General features: G+C 37.1%; 1 protein-coding gene across 2 annotated transcripts in view; it reads right to left on the bottom strand.

Annotated features, from left to right (window-relative positions):
- Nucleotides 1–22,276, bottom strand: part of GPM6A (glycoprotein M6A) — a 331,272-nt gene that overhangs the window by 15,819 nt on the left and 293,177 nt on the right. For both annotated transcript variants that reach the window (XM_038560510.1, XM_038560509.1), the window contains exon 3: nt 10,056–10,212. In XM_038560510.1, coding sequence (XP_038416438.1) covers nt 10,056–10,212 — 157 coding nt within the window. The remainder of the gene's footprint in view (nt 1–10,055; nt 10,213–22,276) is intronic.

Here is a 22,276-nt window from a genome sequence, read left to right as displayed (position 1 = left end):
AAAGCACAGACTTCTGAGCTGGATGGAGTCTGGTTGCTTGTTCTGCTGCTGTGACTGCCTTTGTGAAAGGAGACTACCTGCTAAATTGATCTTACGTGATTTAGGGAGGCCGGAGCGAGGTAGCTCATAAAAACCACTTAGCCTAGAATCTGGCTCCTAAGAAGCACAGATGAAATATTAGCTATTTTTATGCAAGACAGCATTATTGCGATTATTGCCACTCCTATGCAAATATACGTTTTGCCTGACTGATAGGACTGTACAGAATAAGGGAATTATATTTCGTTCCACGTGTGGAGAAAGTAAAAAAGAAGTTCTCGAGTCTGGGAAAGTTATTCAGAGCGGGCTCCCACTTGAAGAGAAAGGCTCTAGAAAGTTTGGAAACCACCCCAAAACTGAGGAAATCTTGTTAATGGAACTCCTCGGAGGGAAAAAAATGAAAGGGCCTCTTTATTACCATTTTCATTATTTGCAATTGTCTATCCCAAGGCTAATTTATAGTCTGCAGAACAAGGGCCACGATGCAGCGGCTCGAAGCCACTGGAAGCCCCGGGACAGTAATCGGTGTGCCTTTGGCTGCGTCCTCTCCAGCGTCTCGGGTTTCTTTTGGTCCCAGGGGATTTCTCCAAAGCTTCCTTTGAAGGTGCTGTTCACTGCAGAATGGGACTTATAATTCAATAGGGTTGGATTCCAAGTGGACTGGGACACTTTGAACTGTGTCACTGCTGCCTCTTTACGGGCCGATGGAAGGCATGACTTTGGAAACTGCGGCAGGGACGCACACTGGCTCCCCGGCCAGGCTGCGACGTCCCAGGCCAGTGAACAGAGCTCAGTGCCCACAGGGAATCTTTGCTGTGAGAAAGTATTTTCATGATTACTAATTCACACACTTTGTTCTAAGGAGGGCACAAAAGACCTTAACTCTTGAATTTGGAGTGCAAACCTCCTGCATTTCAGGGATGCGCAGCTCATGGGTCACAAACATCCCCAAATTAAACTAAAAATATGATTCAACCTCCCTATTTTAGTGCTTTAGAATCTGATAATTGCCCAAAGTGGAGAATTATTCAAAATGATCAAGTGCAACCCTAGTGCAACCCTAGGTAAAAAAAAAAAAATAAATGGTTTGTAATAAAATACCTCATAATTATCATGTGATTTCTAGTCACATTGCCAGTAATGTGACAGATACCTGTTCTGCCATTTGAGCATTAACAATGATTAGTTAATATATAATAATATACAATAAATAAGTAATACTAAATAAGCTACTCTTCTTTTTAAAATAAGGAATGATGGACAGATAGCGTTGTATTAGTTTCAGGTGTCTGATGTAATGATTCCATATTTACATATCCCGTGAAATGGTCACCACGATCCAGTCCAGTTAACATCTGTCACTATACACGTCACAACATTTTCTTTTCTTGTGATGAGAACTTTCAAGACCTGCTCTCCTGACAATTTTAAAATACGCAATGCCATATCACTGACTCTAGTCACCACGCAGGCAGAAACAGCTCAGAGCCCACTGTGATGAAGACGTCTCGCTAGGTAGACAGTTGGGAACACAGCCTCTGATAGGAGTTTTCAACCACGGCCACACGGGAATCATCTGGCAACTGGGAGAGAGAAAGCGCTGCTCGGGCTTTGCCCATGCAGACTATATGTATATCAATGTATTTTTAAATATTTATTTGAGAAAGAGAGAAAGCAAGGTGGGAGGGAGGCAAAGCGAGAGAATCTTCAAGCAGACTCCCTTCTGAGCATGGAGGCTGACCTGAGGCTCGATCCCATGACCCATGAGATCATGACTTGAGCTGAGCCAGGAGCTGGATGCTTAACCAGCTGAGCCACCAGGCACCCCAGACTATATCTAGATTTCAAAAAATCTCTGCAGGTGATTCTACTGGACAACCGGTGTTAAGAGCTACTGCTCTATTGGAATCAATAAAGCTCTCATGAGTACATATGACATGAGGGTTTCTTTGGGATTCGTCTGCAGGCTCTTCAGAATGCTACATTTGAAGTAAAGAAAAGGTAAAGTTGGCATGACTTGCCGGACACTTATGCCTGGTCAGCCAAATGCATGGATGAGCGAGGCACTGGACATGAAATATATTTCTAAATCAGAGTTCCTCAAATTCACCAGTTTGGAAATTGGAGGCCAGCAACTTCTCTATTATGGGACTGTCCTGTGCACTGCAGCAGGTGCAACAGCATCCCTGGCCTCAACCCACCAGTTGTCAGTTGTGTAGCCACCGTCTCTCAGTGTCCTGAGGGGGCAAATAGTCCCTGGTTGAGAACCACAATTCTAACACAAAGCAATACCAACTCAAAGAAAAGCAAACCAATACCTGAGAACGCTGTCACTACAGATGCAAAATGGAGCATCATTAACAACATTGAACTCAGAAGGCTCTGGAAAGTACACTGTGGAAACTTTACTGCAGAAAAAAATTATGTCACTTATTATGTAAATTAACTTAAAGATGTGCAATCATCATCTTCGTTGTCGTCATTATGGCCCCAAACTACCTAAGCACAAGTAGTGATCAGAAAATTGTTTTTCAGAAACTATTTGCTACGTTTATAGCAGCTGCATTCATAATTGCTCAAACTTGGAAGACACAAAGATGTCCTTGAGTCAGTGAGTGGATAAGCTGACTGTGGTCCATCCAGACTACGGAATATCACTCGGTACTAAAAGGAAATGAGCTATCAGCTCATGCAAAGGCATGCAGGGAACCTTAAAAATGCATATTACAGGGGACACCTGGGTGGCTCAGCTGTTGAGTGTCTGCCTTCAGCTCAGGGAGTGATCCCGGGGTCCAGGATCTAGTCCCGCATCAGGCTCCCCGCAGGGAGCCTGCTTCTCCCTCTGCCTATGTTTCTGCCTCTGTGTGTGCAGGTGTGTCTCTCACGGATCAATAAATAAAATTCTTTTAAAAAATGTGTATTACTAAGTGAAAGAAGCCATGAAAAGGTTACCTACTGTATGACAGTTTGGAAAAGGTTAATCTATTGAGACAATAAAAGGATCAGTCATTGGCAGGGGTCGGGGGGAGGAAGGATGAACAGGGGAAGCACAGAGGGCTTTTAGGGCAGTGAGATTGCTCTGTCTCATGCTATAATGGTGGATATACGCCATCACACATTTATCCACACTCACAGAATGTGCAACACCAAGAGTGAACTAATGTAAACTATGATCCTTAGGTTCACTGGTTTCGGCAAATGTACTACTCCGGTGTGGGGTTTTCACAGGATGGAGGCTATACATATGCGGGGGCCAAGGGGATATAGGAAATCTCTGTACTTTCCAACCAATTTTGATGTGAACCTAAAACTGCTCTAAAAACTAAACTCTCTTTTAAAATATACTAATTGTGATGTTTCCTTCTTTGTTACCTTGCATTGGTCTCATTTATTGAACAAACCAAATGCAAACACTTCAGAACATAATACGCAATCTACTAGGATTTTGCACCTGCCTGATGTAACACCTTGATAACTGCAGTATCCTAAACATTTCATTCTGATTCTCAGCTTCCAGGTTACTCAAAGGATGTGTTTCTATTCTCCATTCCCCAGATTAAGAGCCCCTCTTACTCATCAATTCACTAGGAATTAAAATTTCCTGTGTGTCAACAATGTGCACCGTACAAGGGTATATACTGGTCAACAACAGACTAATCACCTTTCTCTGTGCAAACACCATAAGTGTCCCCTGCTCATCAATATGCTCAGCATATGTGTCCATGTCCAAGTCACCTGACTATTCTAACTAGACTGGAAGCTCCCCAGGAGCTGGGAAACTGCCTTGTACCTTTTTCACATCACCCATGGCCAGCACAGCACTTCAATCTGTGTAAGAAATCCTCAAAGTATTTAGCAAAAGAGATTATACTTCTTCATCTTTTTTTTTTTTTTTTTTTTTTTTTTTTTTGAGAGAGAGAGAGAGCGAGCTCATGACAGCAGGGGGCAGGGAGGGGCAGAGGGAGAGGGAGGGAGAGAATCTTAAGCAGACCCCCCAGTGAGTGCAGAGCCCAGTGTGGGGCTCGATCTCATGACCCTGAAATTGTGACCTGAACTGAAATCAAGAGCCGGACGCTTAACTGACTGAGCCACCCAGGAACCCCAAGATTTTACTTTTTCAAGCCAGAACAGAATTCAAATAAAATCAAACTCCTTAAAAAAAATTAAAAAAAAAAATCAAACTCCTTTAAAAATAAAAACATCACTGGCCTAGTAGAATACATTTCTTTCCACCAATATTACTAGAGAGGACATTTCCCTTTAGTGAATGCTATTTTAGTATCAATTATACAGCAAATGTGCGAGAAATGTTTTTTGACCAAGGATCTCAATATAATAATGCTAAGCTCAGTAATTCCTCAGTGAACACTTAAATTTTTATATCCTTAATGTACTTAGTTTCCCCACAAACCACCATAAACTATAGAAGTTAATCTCGAAATGAGAAAAAGAGGCAAAGAAACTGAGTCTCAAAAAAATATGGTGAAGCATGATCTGTCCGTATAATATTACTGATTTAAGGGCAAAGTCATAAAATGGACACTCTTGCTTTTATTCTAAAAGCAAATATAAAAAACGGGGCACCTGGGGGGCTCAGTCGGTGAAGCGTCTGCCTTCGGCTCAGGTCATGACCTCAGGGTTCTGGGATCAAGCTCCACATTGGGCTCCCTGCTCAGAAGGGAGCTTGCTTCTCCCTCTCCCTCTGCTTTTTATTTTATTTTATTTTTTTTCTCCCTCTGCTTTTTCTCAAATAAATAAATAACACCTTTAAGAAAAAGCAAATATAAAACAAATATCTTCTGCATCAAGCTTATTATTCTCAGCATAGCGGGCACAAAGCTCTTGGTCAGAAAAGAGATGTGTCCATTAACCAAACAATATTTTAAACGTCCACTTGTAACCCATGATTATTATTTCATCTCTAGCCTAGTGGTCTATTTAAATGATAAGTACTACGTGTATGGAAATATTTGGTACAATAACATCAGTTGAACCAATTTAAAAAAATTATTTCATTTCCAGGGGTGAGAAGTCTCTTGGATTTGAAAATCTAACTTGAGAAGCCTTACATTTTACAACAGGCATTCTTGTTTTGTCGGTCATTTTTTGAGGCTAACTGGAAGTTTCTGTCAACTTTTATGTTCAAAACCTGGAAAGAATGAGACTTTTTTTTTTTTCCTGTAATTGTTGTGCTAGCATCAGTAATATCCAAAAGAGTCAGGTTGAGACTGGTTTATTGTCCCAGTGTTTACAGTTTGGGTCTGAAACCATGTGTGGGACTGGCTTTGGATACATATGGCAGATAAAATCCTGGTTCCTTCCTCCACAATGCAATGCTTTTTAACACATTATTTCCAGATATTACTATGTCTGAAAGCAACGTATGTATCCCCTCCCTCCCCCGCCCCTCACTGCGTACTGAGAAACCAGTGTCACAGTGTAGTGTTATAATCTAAAAAAATGACATCGCCTTTTCCATGTTAGATGTATCCTAAAGAGCATAGGCCTCATTGTAGGAACTTTGGCTTGGCAGTCTTGGATCAAAAACATTGTCTTTTTAAAATTTAATTTCAGAAGACACTCTGTTTTAGAGAGAGACCAGAATGAAGAGTTCCTTGATGACAACTTTACTTAGAAAGTTACCCTAAGACTCCTGATAGGCAGGTATCAAAACAGAAAAGTATCTCACAGTATGAGATTCTTCTGGGTTTCACAGGGCATCCTTGTATTGTAAAAAAGAGATAATCCATGATCACGGATAAAAACAAAGGTTAAAATGAGGACATCTCTGCAATGAAGGACTTTCAATGATCAATGAATGATCTCTCTAAAACAGAGTTTCACTCATGAGTTACAAAAGTCCCTCCCAACCAGATCATTATCCCATTAAATTAGCCCAAATGCACCAAAGAATGACAAGGCAAATCCTGATCAGCCCTGATCAGGGCTCTGTGCTGGACGAGTCACTTATCCTCAGGTGGTGGCTTCCTCAGCTGTGAAATGAGAGTGATGCACGTCACTACTTCACACAGTTGTCTGGAGCATTAAATGCCTCAGTGTTCTGTAAAGTGCCTCGTGCAGCAACTGGCATTTATAAGCACCTAACAAACATTTCCTATTATTATTACTGCACTTATTATTAAAGCTTGACCTCAAGCTATGAAAATGAACTATGAGTTATGACACTGAATAGATTTAAAGGGAATTATATAGAGTATGTCTTATAGACACGAGTCTAAAGTGCTGTGGTCAAAGTCTATAAGCATCCGAGGCTAACAGGACAAGTATTTGAAAGTAAATAAACAGAATACATTTCTTCATCGGTAAAATGAGATTAACAATAGCAACTCCCAAATTTTGTTGCTTTAAGCATTATATGCGGCACACTGCTGTGAATTGAATGTCATTTTTCTACAAAATTCGTACGATGAAGTCTTGACCCCCAATATCTCATGATGTAAGCTTATTTGGACACAGTGTTTTTACAGGAGGTAAGAAAGTTAAAAATGAGGTTATTAGGGTGGGCCCTGATCCAATCTAACAGGTGTCCGTCCCATAGGCAGGGAAAGCTGAGTGTAGACATGCATGCAGGGAGGGCGCCCTGCGAAGATGAGGGCAATGATTAATCAGTGTGGGACGCCAAAGATGACCAGCAACACACCAAGGCTAGAGAAACAGACTGTCCCGTGTGGCCTTAGGAGGAACCAACCCTCCCAACACCCTGACCTGGGACTTCTGGCCTCCAGAAACATGAGACAATAAATTTCCACTGTTTAAGCCGTTCATCGTGGTCACTTTGATACAGCAGTCCTCACAAAGGAATACACACACTTTCTAGAGACTGTCTTGTTTTATTTGACTCTTAGAGCAGACAGATTTAAGAAAAATAAACGTATTAATTTCCATAGTGAGTAATACATTTAAGAATTCTATTACTTCAAAATTGGGCTTAAAAATCTGAAGTGTCAGGACAAGCATAGACAGACTCTGAGCTCCACTTTGGTGTCATAATGGTAATTAGGAAATTTTTAGAAATGACAAGGGTTAGTGATGGCACAACACATACTTTTAGATTTCAAAATGTGAGACATGGAATGCCTCTCCAGTAGCAACTGAATAAATATATATACATATATATATATATATATATATATATATATATATAATTTAATATTTAATGGAGAATAAATTCAAAGAAAATAAGTATTTCTATATTCATTAAACTTATTAAGTGCATGTTTAATGTATCAAATAACATGTGTTGGCTTGAACTTGGTGCCATTTAATATTTAACTTAAATAGATTTTGTTACTTAGAGTATTTTAATGACTTTTCACATGGCACCATAATACAAAGGTTAATACTGTGCTTTTATGTTATTTATGTGTCTCACATTCAGGGTCTTGAATGATAGCATTTAACATTTTGAAATGAACTTGAATTGGTCTTGATACAAGAGAGGAGACTCACAATGCAGATCAAGTTATGCTTTCCAGAGCATTCATTAAGAAAAGAGGGTATTGATTAGCATCCTCTATTCAATAATAGAATGCAGCTTGAAAATTAACTGCATTTGTGCTGATGTAGATTCAATTAGTAACCATTTTACTTTGTATACAACATAGAGAAACAGGGATAGAATAACAAGTTTCTTTTACTCCTAATTCTGGAAACTTTTCACTTATGGTTGTTACAAAACAACAACAACAAAAAAACCCCCCAAAAAACAAACAAAAAAAAACCCACAACTATCCTACCCTTTAATATTATTCAGTATTCCAAGGAATGCATTGCTGTAGCATCAAGAGGACATTTTTAATGCAAAGGAAGACCTGAACACAGAGTAGACCATCAGGTGTAATCTACCTATAAATGGGGGGAAAAAAGCAGAGTGGGAATAGGGAACAAGAGAAGAGGAGTAGCAGGAGAGGGTGACCCGTTCGCTGTGACCACAAACCCGCAGGACAAGAAAGTCAGGTGTGTCATGCGGGGAGAGGGTTGCAGGACCTGTGGGCGGGGGAGCTGGGCCCCTCGATGCAGGTGGTGGCAAGGCAGCGCTCTGCAGATGCACAAGCACGAAGCCCCTGCTTCTGTAGAGCTCTGCTCGTCTCCAGGCAGCAAAGGGGGTGCTAAAGGAGTGGGTGGGGTGTCTCGGGGGGCTGGCTCCCTCCTGCACCATCTCTGGAGGAGCCCATGCAGCTGCTGCCACCCTTCTGGTCTGCTGGGTGGGATGGACGAACACTTGTTACTCTTATAGAAAAAAAAAACAAGGTGGCTCATGTTTTTGCTTTAAACATTCTCATTTGATATATCTTTGGGTTGTTTGCATGGTAAGGAGACAATTCTTAACTGTATGTGGATGTGCGTTTCCTTCCATGATTTTGTGCTTCTGCATCCAATCCTATGCAGTGATTTTACAATTCTCAATGGGAGAGCGTCATCAACAGCACTCTTCTGGCAAACGCGGGCTCTCCGATGATGAAAATGTACTTCGTGAGAGATTCTTTTTCTCTATTATTATTTTTTTTAAGATTTTATTCATTTATTCATGAGAGACACAGAGAGAGAGGCAGAGACACAGGCAGAGGGAGAAGCAGGCTCCATGCAGGGAGCCTGATGCGGGACTCGATCCTGGGACTCCAGGATCACGCCCTGGGCTGAAGGTGGTGTTAAACCACCCAGCCACCCAGGGATCCCCTTTATTATTCCGATAGTGCTTTAGAAGCACAGACTCTCTAAGCTGGAATGAGCTTTAGGGATGATCTACTAAGGGCTTCATGCTGCACATGAGCAACCTGTGATCTAGAGAAGTTAGTGACCTGCTAAGGCGCCCAAGTGGTATCAGGACAGTACTGTCCCAAGTGCAGGAGAAAGCCCATCAGTGATGGAAACCACTGTACTCTCTTTGCAGAATGTAAATGAATTTCAAATCACAGCGTGCTGTCTTAAAAGAGAAATCACTGAGGTATCTCTGACAATCGGCCCGAGGAAGGGTCATATTTTATTTTTTTGAATGGATCAAAGACTTCTTCGAGATCTGTAATTTGATATTACTGATCCTAAAGACTTAGTTATTACAATAAGCATCATTCCAGCAAAGAAAGGAGTCCTACCAGAAATGCCTCCAGAGACCACTACAAGGACCCATCACATGGGCAAAGTGTTTTTCAGAAGATTATCACTCGGACACTGGGCAGCATGACAGAACTCGCTACAAGCTGGTAAAACAACCCCAAAAGTTTGGAGGTTCACAGGTATTTTCGAACTTGTCTGTAAGGTTGAAATAAACTGTATCATTCCTCATTAGAGACCTCTTACTTAATGAAAGATACGCTGTAATCACACAGATGTTCCTATATAACATTGGAAAACTAAGAAAAGCATGTTAGCCAATAATGGGAGTTCTAACATTTCTTTATAGGAACATTATTCTACATAAAAGTACTTTCAATTCTATTACTCTTAATTTTTAAATTGCTCTTGTGCTTTAACAGATGCATTGTCTGCATTTCATTAGCTCTAGAATGGGACCGTAATCAGTGAGGATTGAAAATGTAATTTAATATAATAGTATCATTTTTACCTATGTCATATTAAAGAGAAATTACATTATATCACTCTCCCTAATTTACAGTAAAATGCAAAGGCATATATTTAAGGAGGAGAGCCACATATAATGTCCCTAATTGCAGATGGATTTCTTTCTGTTATTCTAAATATTGTGCAGGAATGCCAAAGCCCTTTGGGAAAAAAAAAAATCCTGAATCAATCTCCAGGTTTGCTGCCTCTAGAACAAAACTAGCTGTGCTGTATGTGATTTGAGAACTTGCAGCTGAATTTTCACACGGAATAATCTTAACTTAGAAAATAATATTTTTAAGATTTTAGATCGCCATCACAGGAGGGAATGTCACTGTTTTTAAAAAAATACTTTAATTCTTGGCAGACGACTACAGACACCTGTGTGCTATTGGAATAAACCCACATTAAATCCTGAACATCGACAAATAACGTACCCAGGCGCTCACGCATCTGCCGCAAGTGGTGATTTTGAAATCCCCATAGAGATCTTTGATGGCACCGGTCGTGAAGAAACCTTCCACCATCAGCAGAATGCCGTACACAAAGAATGCAGCTGCGATGCCGTAGATCACATACTTGAAGATGTCAATCCTGGGGGGGAAGAGACAAAGGAATTTATTGCAATAACTCTTCATGCCTGATTGGCAGCAATTGAGTCTTATGTGTTCAGGGCTCCTTTGGGACAACAGCTACAGAATATGTACATCCATGATGGAGGTTGGACTTAAAAACATTTTTGCTTTCTATTCCTAATGTTTGCATATATATTTTATACTCCCTCTTCTGGTATTTGTTGATGGGGCTCTTCACCTTTCTTCCTCCTCTTTCCTCCTGTTCCCTGGTTCATGCCAAGGTAGTCCTGGGTAATCACTGGGTCATGCTGCTAATGGTGTTTGCTGAAATCCATTTGATAAATAGGGTAATCACCCTATAATTTCTCCAATTATGACAAAATATCAAATAGAAAGATGTATCTATATACCACTGGGTTTTGAAAAGAAGAAGAAAGCTTTCTGAGTTCATGATGAATCCATTTTCAATAAAACAACCTCGTATTTTTCTTATTATAGTCGATTGTAATTATGTTTTAGTCCACGCTTACTGTAAACAATCACTAATATTTTCTGCTAATAATGATGTCAATGATGAAAAAAGTTATGTTTTTAAGGAAAAGTTATAGTTTTGAAAGATCAAGCCTTTTAAGCAGAACCACTAATGGATTCAGAATTCAAACATGGAGCTAGGCCTGAGCCCGGTTTGGGTATAATATCATGTAGGAATGGGAAGCTATTCTCTCCTTTCTCACAATTTAGTGCTCATGTATTTAAAGGTTAAGGGGCTTGGCGGGAGGAGAGATACATATATTGTCTATAAATTGCAGATGGATGTTTCTGTTATTCTGGATATTAAATGGGAACCCCAAAGCCCTTTGGAATGAAAAAACATGATTGAACCATTTTGCTACTTCTAGAAACAAAACTACTTGTGTACCCACAGTTTGTGAAGAGGTATATCTTAGCCAGTGTTTCGTTTTCATAATCTCGCTAGCCATTTGCAAGAAAATGTCTCTTTATTTTACATTGTCAAGTTTGATTTTTTTTCTCTTTCCTCTCATCATTAGAGTATGAATGATCGAGATACCCTGTTGACTGTTTCCAAGGGGACAAATGAGAGATGAGAAAGCATGATCATGTTGATGGAGATTTAGACACTCTTGATGCTATGAGAATATCTTTAAAAGAATACATGTCATGTCATAAGTGAATTTGTTGCATATAAATAAAAGCAAGAAGAGTCTGTTAACATTCATTGTACCAGGGCAATTGTTTAGTGAGTGATTTTCACTGTCTGAAAAATCTAAATATTGCACAGTTTTACTTGTCAAAGGCAATGAGGCAGATGACATAAATTTGTAAGTTCATCATGCACATTAAAGAATCTGAGGATTTCAACTTTTAGATGGGACTTTGAAGAATTTGGTTCAATGGGCTTCTCCATTAAAGTGATGTATTTTATGTTTATTTAGAAATAATTTCAAATTTATGAAAGAAGTTGCAGAAAATGAATAGTATGAAGAAAACCTATACATCTTTTTCCTATTTCATAATATTTTACCTATTTACTTTATTGTTTTCTTGTGTTCTCTCTGTCTCTGGAATAATTACATCTGAACATAGAGAAGTCCTCCACAGTATAGTTACTGACTTCAGGAAATCTAATATTGATCTAATACTTGCGTCCAATCTATTATTGTATTCCAGCTTTACCCATCGGACTGACCTAAGGATGCACTTTATGGCATCTTACCTCCCTATATGGGATCCAGTCTAGAGGTAAGTCCTGAATTTATCTGCCACATCTGTTTACTTTCTTTTAACCAGGAACACTTCCACAGCCTCTTTGTCTTTATGAAATTGACACCATTGGGGAGTAAATCCTACTTCCTTCTTATTAGATAGAATGCTTTTCATTCTGAGTTTGGTCTTTCCTCATGATTAGATTCAGATGATTCATTCATGGCTGGAATACAATAAAGGTTCATCTGCCTCTCGGTAGTGATGCTGATTTGAATCATCTAGTCAAGATGATGTTGAATTTCTGTACTGTGCAATTGCTATTGTTCCCCTTGTAGCTAATAAGTGATTTGTGAAGAGACACTTAAGGACCATGCAAACATCCTGTTCTTCATTACAACTTCCAGTCCGTGTTAGCAGTCGTTGATAGATCTTGACTAATCCAATCTTCCTATTGTGTTAACAAATGCTCATTTTTTCTTATTTTATTTTATTTATTTATTTGACAAAGAGAGGGAGAGCACAAGCTGGGGTGGGGGGTACGGGCGGCAGGTAGAGGCAGATGGAGAAGCAGACTTCCTGCTGAACAGGGAGCCCAACGTGGGGCTGGATCCCAGGACCCTGGGATCATGACCTGGGCTGATGGCAGATACTTAACCAACTGAGCCCCTGAGGTGCGCCCACGATGCTAATTTTCTCACTGTAATATTCATTGACATTTACCTTTTGGCACTAGATATCCTGATGTAGGCAAGAACCCTCTCTTCTCCCCCTTGTTATTTATTTTTTTAATTTATTTGTCTATTAATGATATGGACTAATGATGTCTGCTTTTTTCTCTGAAAGTTTGTAAGCCACTACTATAATTATTTTGGTGCTCAAATTGATCTACAGGTGGTCAGTGGGCATTCCCAATGCTGGCTCCTGTATCCTTGTGACACATGTCCATCATTTTATGTAAAGTATTCTCTACTTTCTCACATGGCAAGAGGACCAAATCTCCTTTTGTATATACATCCCTCAACCTTCAAATTAGGCATCTCTTTGCCAAACCCTGGTTCTTATGAGCAGTAGTCTTGGAGAATAAGATGTGGATGCTCATTGCTGCTGTGGTGTCTTTGCCTCTTGGTCTTTTCAGTGTACCAAGATAGGAAGTACATGCATTTATACACACACATTCACATATACAAGTACACAAACATGTTCATTCACGTATCTACATATATATGCACATACATGTACACACGCACGTGTCTGCATATCAAACATGCACATATTTTAGAAATCTTAAGTTCACAGTAGTATTTCCAAATATAATCAATTCCATAGATATTTCCAAGTCCAATCCACAGGATTTTTTTATTGCCTTCCCCCAGTCTATATTTGTATGACCTTCCTCCTTAGTGAGAATCTTATTTCCCAAGAATAACACATACATTCTTTTATTCGATTCATAATAAATCTAAAAATTATTTCACAATTATTTCATCTTAAGTATTCCAAAAAAATCAAACCTACTTAAAAAGAATGCAGGATGTTTGCAACTCCCCTCCCCCTCCACCTAAGACTAGGAGTGTATAGTCAAATCTCTGTTTCTAAATTACTTGGATTAGTGAATTTTTTCTTCTTCTCTTCATTGTGCTCATGCTCATTCATTCATGCAGTGGGGGTCTATTTGTTTCAGTTTGTTTCAGTTTTAGGTCCCCCATCCCATCCATATTGACTTAACTTCGTTTCTAAACGTAGAGAACATTAACATGCTTCCAGGAATCAAATCTATATAAAAAGATACTCCCAGAGAAGTGTCATGACCTTCCCTAACCCTTTCAATATCTTTCTTGTTTTCATGTTATCCTTCTCGTGTTGTTTTTATATAAAGGCAAGCGTGTGTGTATGTATGTATACATATTCCTGTCTTCCTTTCATTTTTACTTAGAAGGTAGTATATACATACGCTCTTTTGCACTTAACTTTTATCAGTCAATAACATTCTCTAAAATCACTCCATATCAGTTCACAGAGATCTTCATTCTTTTCAACAGCTGCAAGGTAGTCCTAGTGTATATATATGTATTATTTATTTACCCAAAATTCTATGCTTGCATATTTAGACGGTTACCAATATTTTGCAATTACAAATAATCCTCCAATGAATAATCTTGCATGAATGTATTAAAATAATTGATAATGTATCCTTAGGGTAGGAGGATGGAGTTGAAAGTGAAGGCATGTAGCTTTGTTAGAAACTGCCAAATGCCTCTCCATAAGGGTTGTACCGTTTCTGCATCCCAAACAGCGATGTATGAGACTATTTCTCTACAGCCTCAACAGAAGTGTATACCGTCAAGCTTTTGAATTATTGTTAACTGATGGGTGATAACTGGTATCATAGTTTTGCTGTATTTATCTTAGAGTGAAATGCAACATCCTTTTATATAATCATGGGCAACATTTATCTTTTTGTGAACTGTCCTGTCTTTTGCTCACTTATCTATAAGACTTGTGGTCCTATTTTCACTTCAATCTTAAAAAGACTTTTGCATATTAGGGATATTTGGGTTTTACCTATAACACATGTTGTTAATACTTTCTCCTAGTTTGCCATCTGCTTTTTGATTTGACTTATGGCAAACAGATAACTCAAAGTTATCTGTCTTCTTTTTTTATACTGAAATTTTAGTTATAGTTATAAGCCATTATAGAGGCTATAGAGGATATAGAGGTATTCACTCATGTTTTCTTCTAGCATGTGCATCATTCTATTTTATTACACTTAGACTTCTGATCAATTTGGTGTTTATTCTTTGGGTAGTGCAAGAATTAGATCTAATTTCACCTTTTTCAAAATGGCTGTCTATAACACTTGAAAACTCTGAGACATGGATGCTTCTCTGAGGGCTGGGGAGGTTAGGAGCATCTCTATTTTATAGGTTCATATTAGTTACAATATCAAAGAGTGAAGTGGTATTGTTAATTTTGTCCAGTGTTATCGTAGCATTATTTGTATACTAATTTCTACAAATCCTCTCCTGCAGACACATATTGGAGTATTTTGGGGTGACATGATATGATGTCAGGGACTTGCTTGGATAAAACTCCAGGTATTCACATATTACTTATAAAGTTAAAAAGTTCAAAAGTCAAATCAATAAAAAGGAGAAAAAAGAATAAAGTAAAGGCTTTCTAGTTGTCCTAACATCATTTATTAAAAAGACCACCTTTAGGGCAGCCCAGGTGGCTCAGAGGTTTAGCACCACCTTCGGCCCAGGGCTTGATCCTGGAGACCTGAGATTGAGTCCCACGTCAGGTTCCCTGCATGGAGCCTGCTTCTCCCTCTGCCTGTGCCTCTGCCTCTCTATCTGTGTGTGTGTCTTTCATGAATAAATAAATTTAAAACTCTTAAAAAAAAAAAAAGACCACCTTTAGGGGCACCTGGATGACTCAGTGGTTGAGTGTCTGCCTTAAAAGGGAGTCCCGCATCGGGCTCCCCAAGGGAGCCTCCTTCTCCCTCTGCCTATGTCTCTGCCTCTCTGTGTCCCTCATGAATAAATAAATAAATAAGATATTTTTTAAAAAAGACCACCTTTGAGGGGGATTAAGAGTACCTTTATCATGATGAGCACCAAGTATAGAAGTGTTGAATCCCTATATGTACACCCAAAATTAACGTTACACTGCATGTTAACTAACTGGAATTTAAATAAGAACCTAAAATGAATAAAGTGCTATGCAAAATTGTTTTAAAAGGCCTCCAAAAAGAACTATATAGTTTTATTTACTGTGTTCATGTATCACTAGATGTTTTTAACATTTTCATAATTAGAAAAAGCTTTTAGAGGTAGCAATTGTTTCAAGAGCAAAAAAGAACAGCGGTGACTGTGGTAGGTTTAAAAAAAATGCTTCCTTCCAAATATATTCACTTCCTAATCCCTGAAACCTCTAAATATTACCTTATATGGCAAAGAATGAATTTTACCTTCTATGGTGAACATGATGATAGGTTAAAGATCTTGAGAGGAGAAAGTTATCCTGGAATACTCGGGTGCGCCCTACAGACAGCCACAGGTATCTTTATGAGAGATGGGCACAGGGACTTTTGAGAGAGACCCTCCGAAAAGAAGAAGGTACAGTGAAGGCAGAGACTTGAGCGATGGGGCCTCAAATCAAGGAACACCTGCACAAAGTGAGCCTGGGAGAGGCAAGAACAGAATCTTCCCTAGGGTCTCAGGAGCGAAGGCAGCTCTGCTGAAGCCTTGGCTTTAGACTTCTGGCCTCCCCAACTGTGAGACAAAAAGGTCCTGTTGTTTTCAGCCACCAAGTTTGCGGCAGCACACCCAAGAAACTCCCACAGTCACTCTATTGCTTTACTTCTTTGGTATTTCTGTAACTGTAAGGACTATTTTAAACTAATGTGGATATTGTCTAATGCACTTGTATGTTCCAGGCTATTAGAATACAGTTTGACAGTAACGCAGACAAGTTGCTAGTGCATTATCATCTCTCTCAATGTCATTGCTTAAAGTTGGGCAATGGCTGCTTCTTCCTAAGCACTTAAAACCAGCATATTATTGAGGAGGAGGTGAATGGATTTTCCAGCTCAGAGTTAGATATATATGTAGATCCTATTCAACTTCAGTAAAAGATAAAAATAAAATAAAAAACACATCAGCAATTTCAGAAACTACCTGAGAAGCTGTTTTGAAATCTTAAGCTGTGATGGGGACTATCCATGTTTTATTAGTTTTTATGGAGGCAAAAACACATGACATGACCCCCATTCCTTTTCTTTATCCATTCATCTGTAGATGGATATATAGGTAATGTCCACATGTTATTTATCGTGAATAATGCTGCAGTTAACATGGGAAAGCAAATCTTTCTTTGAGATCTTGATTTCAAATCATTTGGATAAATAGCTGGAAGTGGGATTGATGGATCATATTTTGTTCAGTTTGTTTTTAATATAACTGTCATCCTGACTGTTATTAGGTGATATCTCATTGCGGCTTTTGATTTACATTTCCTAGATGATGAGTGATGTTGAGCATCTTTTCATATACCTGTTGGCTAATTGTATGTCTTCTTTGGAGAAATGTCTATTTAAGTCCTTTGCCCATTTTAACTCAAGTTATTTATTTATTTATTTATTTATTTATTTGCTATTGAGTTGTAGGAGTTCCTATATAGTTTGAATATTAACCTCTTATTGCATATATGGCTCGCAAATCCTTTCTCCCATTCTGTAGGTTGCCTTTTCACCCTGTTAAGTATTTCCTTTGCGGCACAGAAGCTTTTACATTTGATGTATTCAAATTTACTTGTCTATTTTTGCTATTGTGCTTGTGCTTTGGTGCAATGACATCCAAGAAATCATCGCAAATGGCAATATTATGAAGTTTTTCCCTCTATTTTCTTCTGGGATTTTTATAATTTTACATCTTACATTTAGTTCTTTCATCCACTTTGAATTGATTTTTGTGGATAGTGTAAGATAAAGGTCCAACTTCATTGTTGTCCAAGTGAATATCCAGTTTTCCCAGCACCATTTATTGAGGAGACTATCCTTTCCCTATTGTGTTTTGGCACCCATATTGAAAATAATTTTGCCTATATATACACGGTTTTCCTTCTGTACTCTATTCTGTTCCATTAGTTCATTTGTCTCCTGTGTCACTACTACACTGTTTTGATTACTGCAGCTTTGTACTATGTTTTGAAATCAGGAAGTGTGAAGCTTCCAGGTTTATTCATCTTTCTCAAAATTGTTTTGGTTATCTGGGGTCCTTTATGATTCCATATAAATTTTAGGATTGTCTCATCTATTTCTTTAACAAATTCCATTTGGATTTTGATAAGAATTGCATACAATCTATTACTTTGGGTAATATGCATAGTTTAACAATATTATTTCTTCCAATCTACAAACATGAGATGTCATTACATTTATTTGTGGCTTCTTTAAATTACTTCACCACCTTGGTTAAATTCATTCCTATGTATTTTATTCTTCTTGATTCTATTGTAAATGAGATGATACCAATATGAATTCATGCCTCTTAAATTTGCTAAAATTGGTTTTATGATCTAACATGGGATCGATCCTGGATGATGTCCTATGAGCACTCAAGAAGAATGTGTATTCTGCTACTGTCAGGTAAAATGTTCTGGATAAATCTATTAGGCCCATTTGTTCCAAGTCCTCCATTGTTCAAGTCTTCTGCCTGGTTGTTCTAGCCAGTAGAGAAAGTAGAATATTGAATTCCTCTACTGCTATTGTGATGCCATCTATTCCTCTCTTCAGGCCTGTCAATATTTGCTTCATATATTTGGGTGCTCTTATGTCGCGTGCATACATATATTCCTGGTGAATTGGCTCACTTATCATTATATAATATCTTCCTTTGTTTCTTTTGACAGTTTTTGACTTAAAGTCTATTTTGATTGATAAAAGTATGGCCATCACTCCTTTCTCTTGGTTGTCTTTTGCATGGAATATCTTTTCTCAAGCTTTACTTTTAACTTATGTGTGTCTGCAAATCTAAAACAATTCTCCTGTAGACCACGTATATTTGGATCTTACTTATTATCCATTCAGTCACTCTATGTCTTTTGACTGGGGAGTTTAATCCATTTATCTTTAAAATTATTATTGGTAGGGAAGGACTTCTTAATTGCTGTCTTGAATTGTTTTCTGTCTCTTGTGTAGCTTTTTTGTCTCTGCCTCTCGTCTTCCTTTCTATTTTGTAGATTTTTTGCACGTTTTGATTCCTTTCTTGTTTTCTTTTGTATACCTTCTGAAGGTATTGTCTTTGAGGTTATCATAGGTCTTACATAAAACATCTCATACTTAACTATCTATTTTAAGTTGATAACAATTTAACTGCAATTGAAAATAAATACTCTAAGATTACTTTCCCAATTTACACACTTTATGTTATTGATGTCACAAGGTACACCTTTTAATATTATGTTTATGTATCTGTTAACACACTTTCATTTTTCAAAGTGTTTTTTATACCTTTGTCTTTTAACTTCTATGCCAGAATTAAAAATGATTTACATACATTACAGTATTACAGCATTCTGTATTTGTCTATAAATATACATTTACCAATAAGTTTTATACTTTCATAGGCTTTTTTGTCACCATTTAACATCCTTTCATCTCAAATTTGAGGGGCTTTCTTTAGCATTTCTTGTATGACAAGTCTAATGGTGGTAACATCTCTCAGCTTTTATGTATCTGGGACATTTAAAAATTTCTTCTTCATTTTTGAAGGATAATTTGGCAGAGACAGTATTCTTGGTTGATGGTTTCCTTCTTCCAGTAATTTGAATATATCACCCTACTCTCTTGAGGTGAGGGAGTGTCCCATTTCCAGACCTAATCACAGACTTAATCACAACTTCAACTCTGTTTTGCACATAAAGTAATAATAGTCTCAGGTTCCAAGGATGAAGTTCTAGATATCTTTTGGGGCCATTATTGAGCCTGTCACGTGCTATGCCACAAGTAACTGACATTTCCAGACATTCAAATATTCTTATATAAAGTTTTTTTCAAACAACCTGAAGATGGACATTTACTAACATTACCGTCCAAATGCATTTAAAAATTTTAAATCATCAATATATTTAAATTATGATATATATGACATTACCATACTGGCTGAATTCCTCTTTCACAACATGCAATATATGAACTTAACAAAGAACTTTAAATATAACATTAGAAATTAAATTCTTCTCATCTAAAAAAATGAATTTTCTGTTAATGATATGTCAACAAAATGCACTAATGACCCCTTTAATCATGGAGTCATTGATTATGTCCATAATATGATGAAATAGATTCCATAAGAAGTCTTTGTTTTACTACTTTCACTTTCCAAAGAACAATCTGTATTATCCTACTTCTTAAGGAATTCTTGAAAGTACTTATCCTCTTTTCTGAATAAGAACTTTAAAATTTGACGTTTCTATAAACAACTATTTTATGAATTAAAAGCAATATACATCTATTGTAGAGAAAAATAAAATTAAATCCAGAATATCAGATTATTCACTATTTATTCTTCCAGTTTTTTCCCCATAGGAATTATAATTAATTCCCAAAGTTATGATTATTATATACTGCTTCACAAACTTCATTTTTGGCCAATATACTATGAATATTTTAAATGCTATATAATTTTATCAACATATTTTCTAAGATTATGGGACATTCTATCATTTGAAGGTATCACGATATATTTTACCAATTTTCTACTACTTTTGTTTAATGTTTAAGAAAGGATAATGGTCACCTCAAAGATGTCTGTATCTAATCTCCAGAACCTGTGAATATGTTATCTTGGTCAATGAGACTTGGAAACTGTGACTAAATTAATAATTTGAGATTTGAAGCTTATGCTGTGTTTACAGGATATAGTATATATTATACATTATAATCGTAAGTCCTAATAAGTGAAAGGAAGATGCAGAAGAGTCAGAGTCAGATTCAGAGAGAGATCAGAGGCTGCTACGGTGTTGGCTTTGAAGAAGGAAGGGGGCTACGAGCCAAGGAATGCAGGTGGCCTCTAGAAGCTGGAAGAAGTAAAAATACAGATTCTCCCCTAGAGCTTCCAGATGGAGCACAATCCTGCCAATACCTTGATTTCAGCCTATTTCAATAAACCCAGTAAGACTCATTTCAGACTTCTGATATCCAGAACTGTAAAGAAAAGAAAAAAAAAAAAAAAAAAAGCAAACCCAAGTAATAAATTTGTGTTTTTTTTAATCCACTAAATTTGTTGTGATTTGTTACAGCAGCAATAAGAAGCTAATGCATCATTCTTACAATTAGCATGGTAATAATGGTTATTTCAGATAAATCTTTGTAAGGAATTTATTGTCAAAGTGGTATCCACCATGACTGAACCAAAATAAAATGCACTGATAACAAGTAAGAGGGTTTATTCTGTTTTCCAATACAAGTATTATCACTTAATTTTTCTGATACTTTGATCATAAAAACAGTAGTATCATTTTAACTAATTTTCTTAGTTTAGTAGTGTGGATGAACATATATTTACAAGCTATTGACCATTTGTATTCATCAATGAAATATGTTTTTATATTTTGCCAATTTTTCTACAGCAAAATGAATCCTTTTGTTTTTTAATTAACTCTGTCTTTATTAAAATTAGGACTCTTTGTCATGTAAGTGGTAAATATATTTCTCTCTTTTGTGTGTCTTTTATTTTTTTAAAAATAATACTTCAATGAGTAAAATTTAATTTATATTATATCAAATCTCTATATATTTTCCTTTGTGATCTATTTCTTAGTTACTTCTTGCCCCATAATACATGAAATCTTTATCTAGTTTTCTTCTAGCTTCTATAAGTTAGTTTATTCTTAGATTTTAATTTTCAATTCGTCTCAAAGTCTTTTGGTATAAATGTGAATAGGGACATAATTTTATATGTACTTATAACTACTTATGTATACATACTTATAACTATTTATATATACTTAATTCTCTTTTTACTTTCTCCATTCTGGTTCATTTGATATATTCTTCTATTCTCATGCCCTATAATATAAATTATTGTCACTTTTCCATTCCCTCTATTTCTTAACCTGATGCATCCTACAAATTAGCTCAACCATTCTTAAATTCCTATCTGTTTTGTCTGATATGGATGGCACTTTGCTAACATATCTTTTCCCATGTGAGTGTTTGAGGAAAATCAATCTCTCTTGTTCTACTCTGGATCACTAAGGATTAGCACAGTAATTGGCACATAGTATGACCCACTATTTTTTGCTGAATGAATTCATTAAAAGACAAATCAAACAAAAGATTAGCCTGAAAACTGATATCTGCATATCTGAAAACAAAAACATAGAAATATAATAAAAACAATGTCTTGAATATATTTCCATACTTGGCGTTCACGATAACCCAATTTGCAAAACAGGCAAAAACACTAGGCTGCTCTTGAATAAAGGCTAAGGTTTAGCAAGTGAATTACAAGTTGTAAACATCTCAGAACTGAAAGTTCATTACCAGTCTTATCTGAATACCTTCACTGACAGGCAAATCAGTATATTCCAAGGCAGACCAAGGACTCCTTAGAAAACTCTTGACTTTTGGAAAGTTCTTTACACTGAGTCAAAAACTATTTCCCTATAAATTGGAATTCAACCAAAATCTCTCTCTGAATCACAAAAAGCAAAGCAAGTTTTCCTCTATCAGATAACCTTTCAAATACTATTTGAATGAAATCATCCTGTTCTTATTTGTAAATATTGTTTTCTAAAATTGCTGTATTCCTGGAAGTTAGAAACGAGAAAAGAAATCGGATCTTTGAACT

This window comes from Canis lupus, chromosome 16 (assembly GCF_011100685.1).
Source record: "Canis lupus familiaris isolate Mischka breed German Shepherd chromosome 16, alternate assembly UU_Cfam_GSD_1.0, whole genome shotgun sequence".
Lineage (NCBI taxonomy): Eukaryota > Metazoa > Chordata > Mammalia > Carnivora > Canidae > Canis > Canis lupus.
This window is presented reverse-complemented; position numbering and strand designations above follow the sequence as displayed.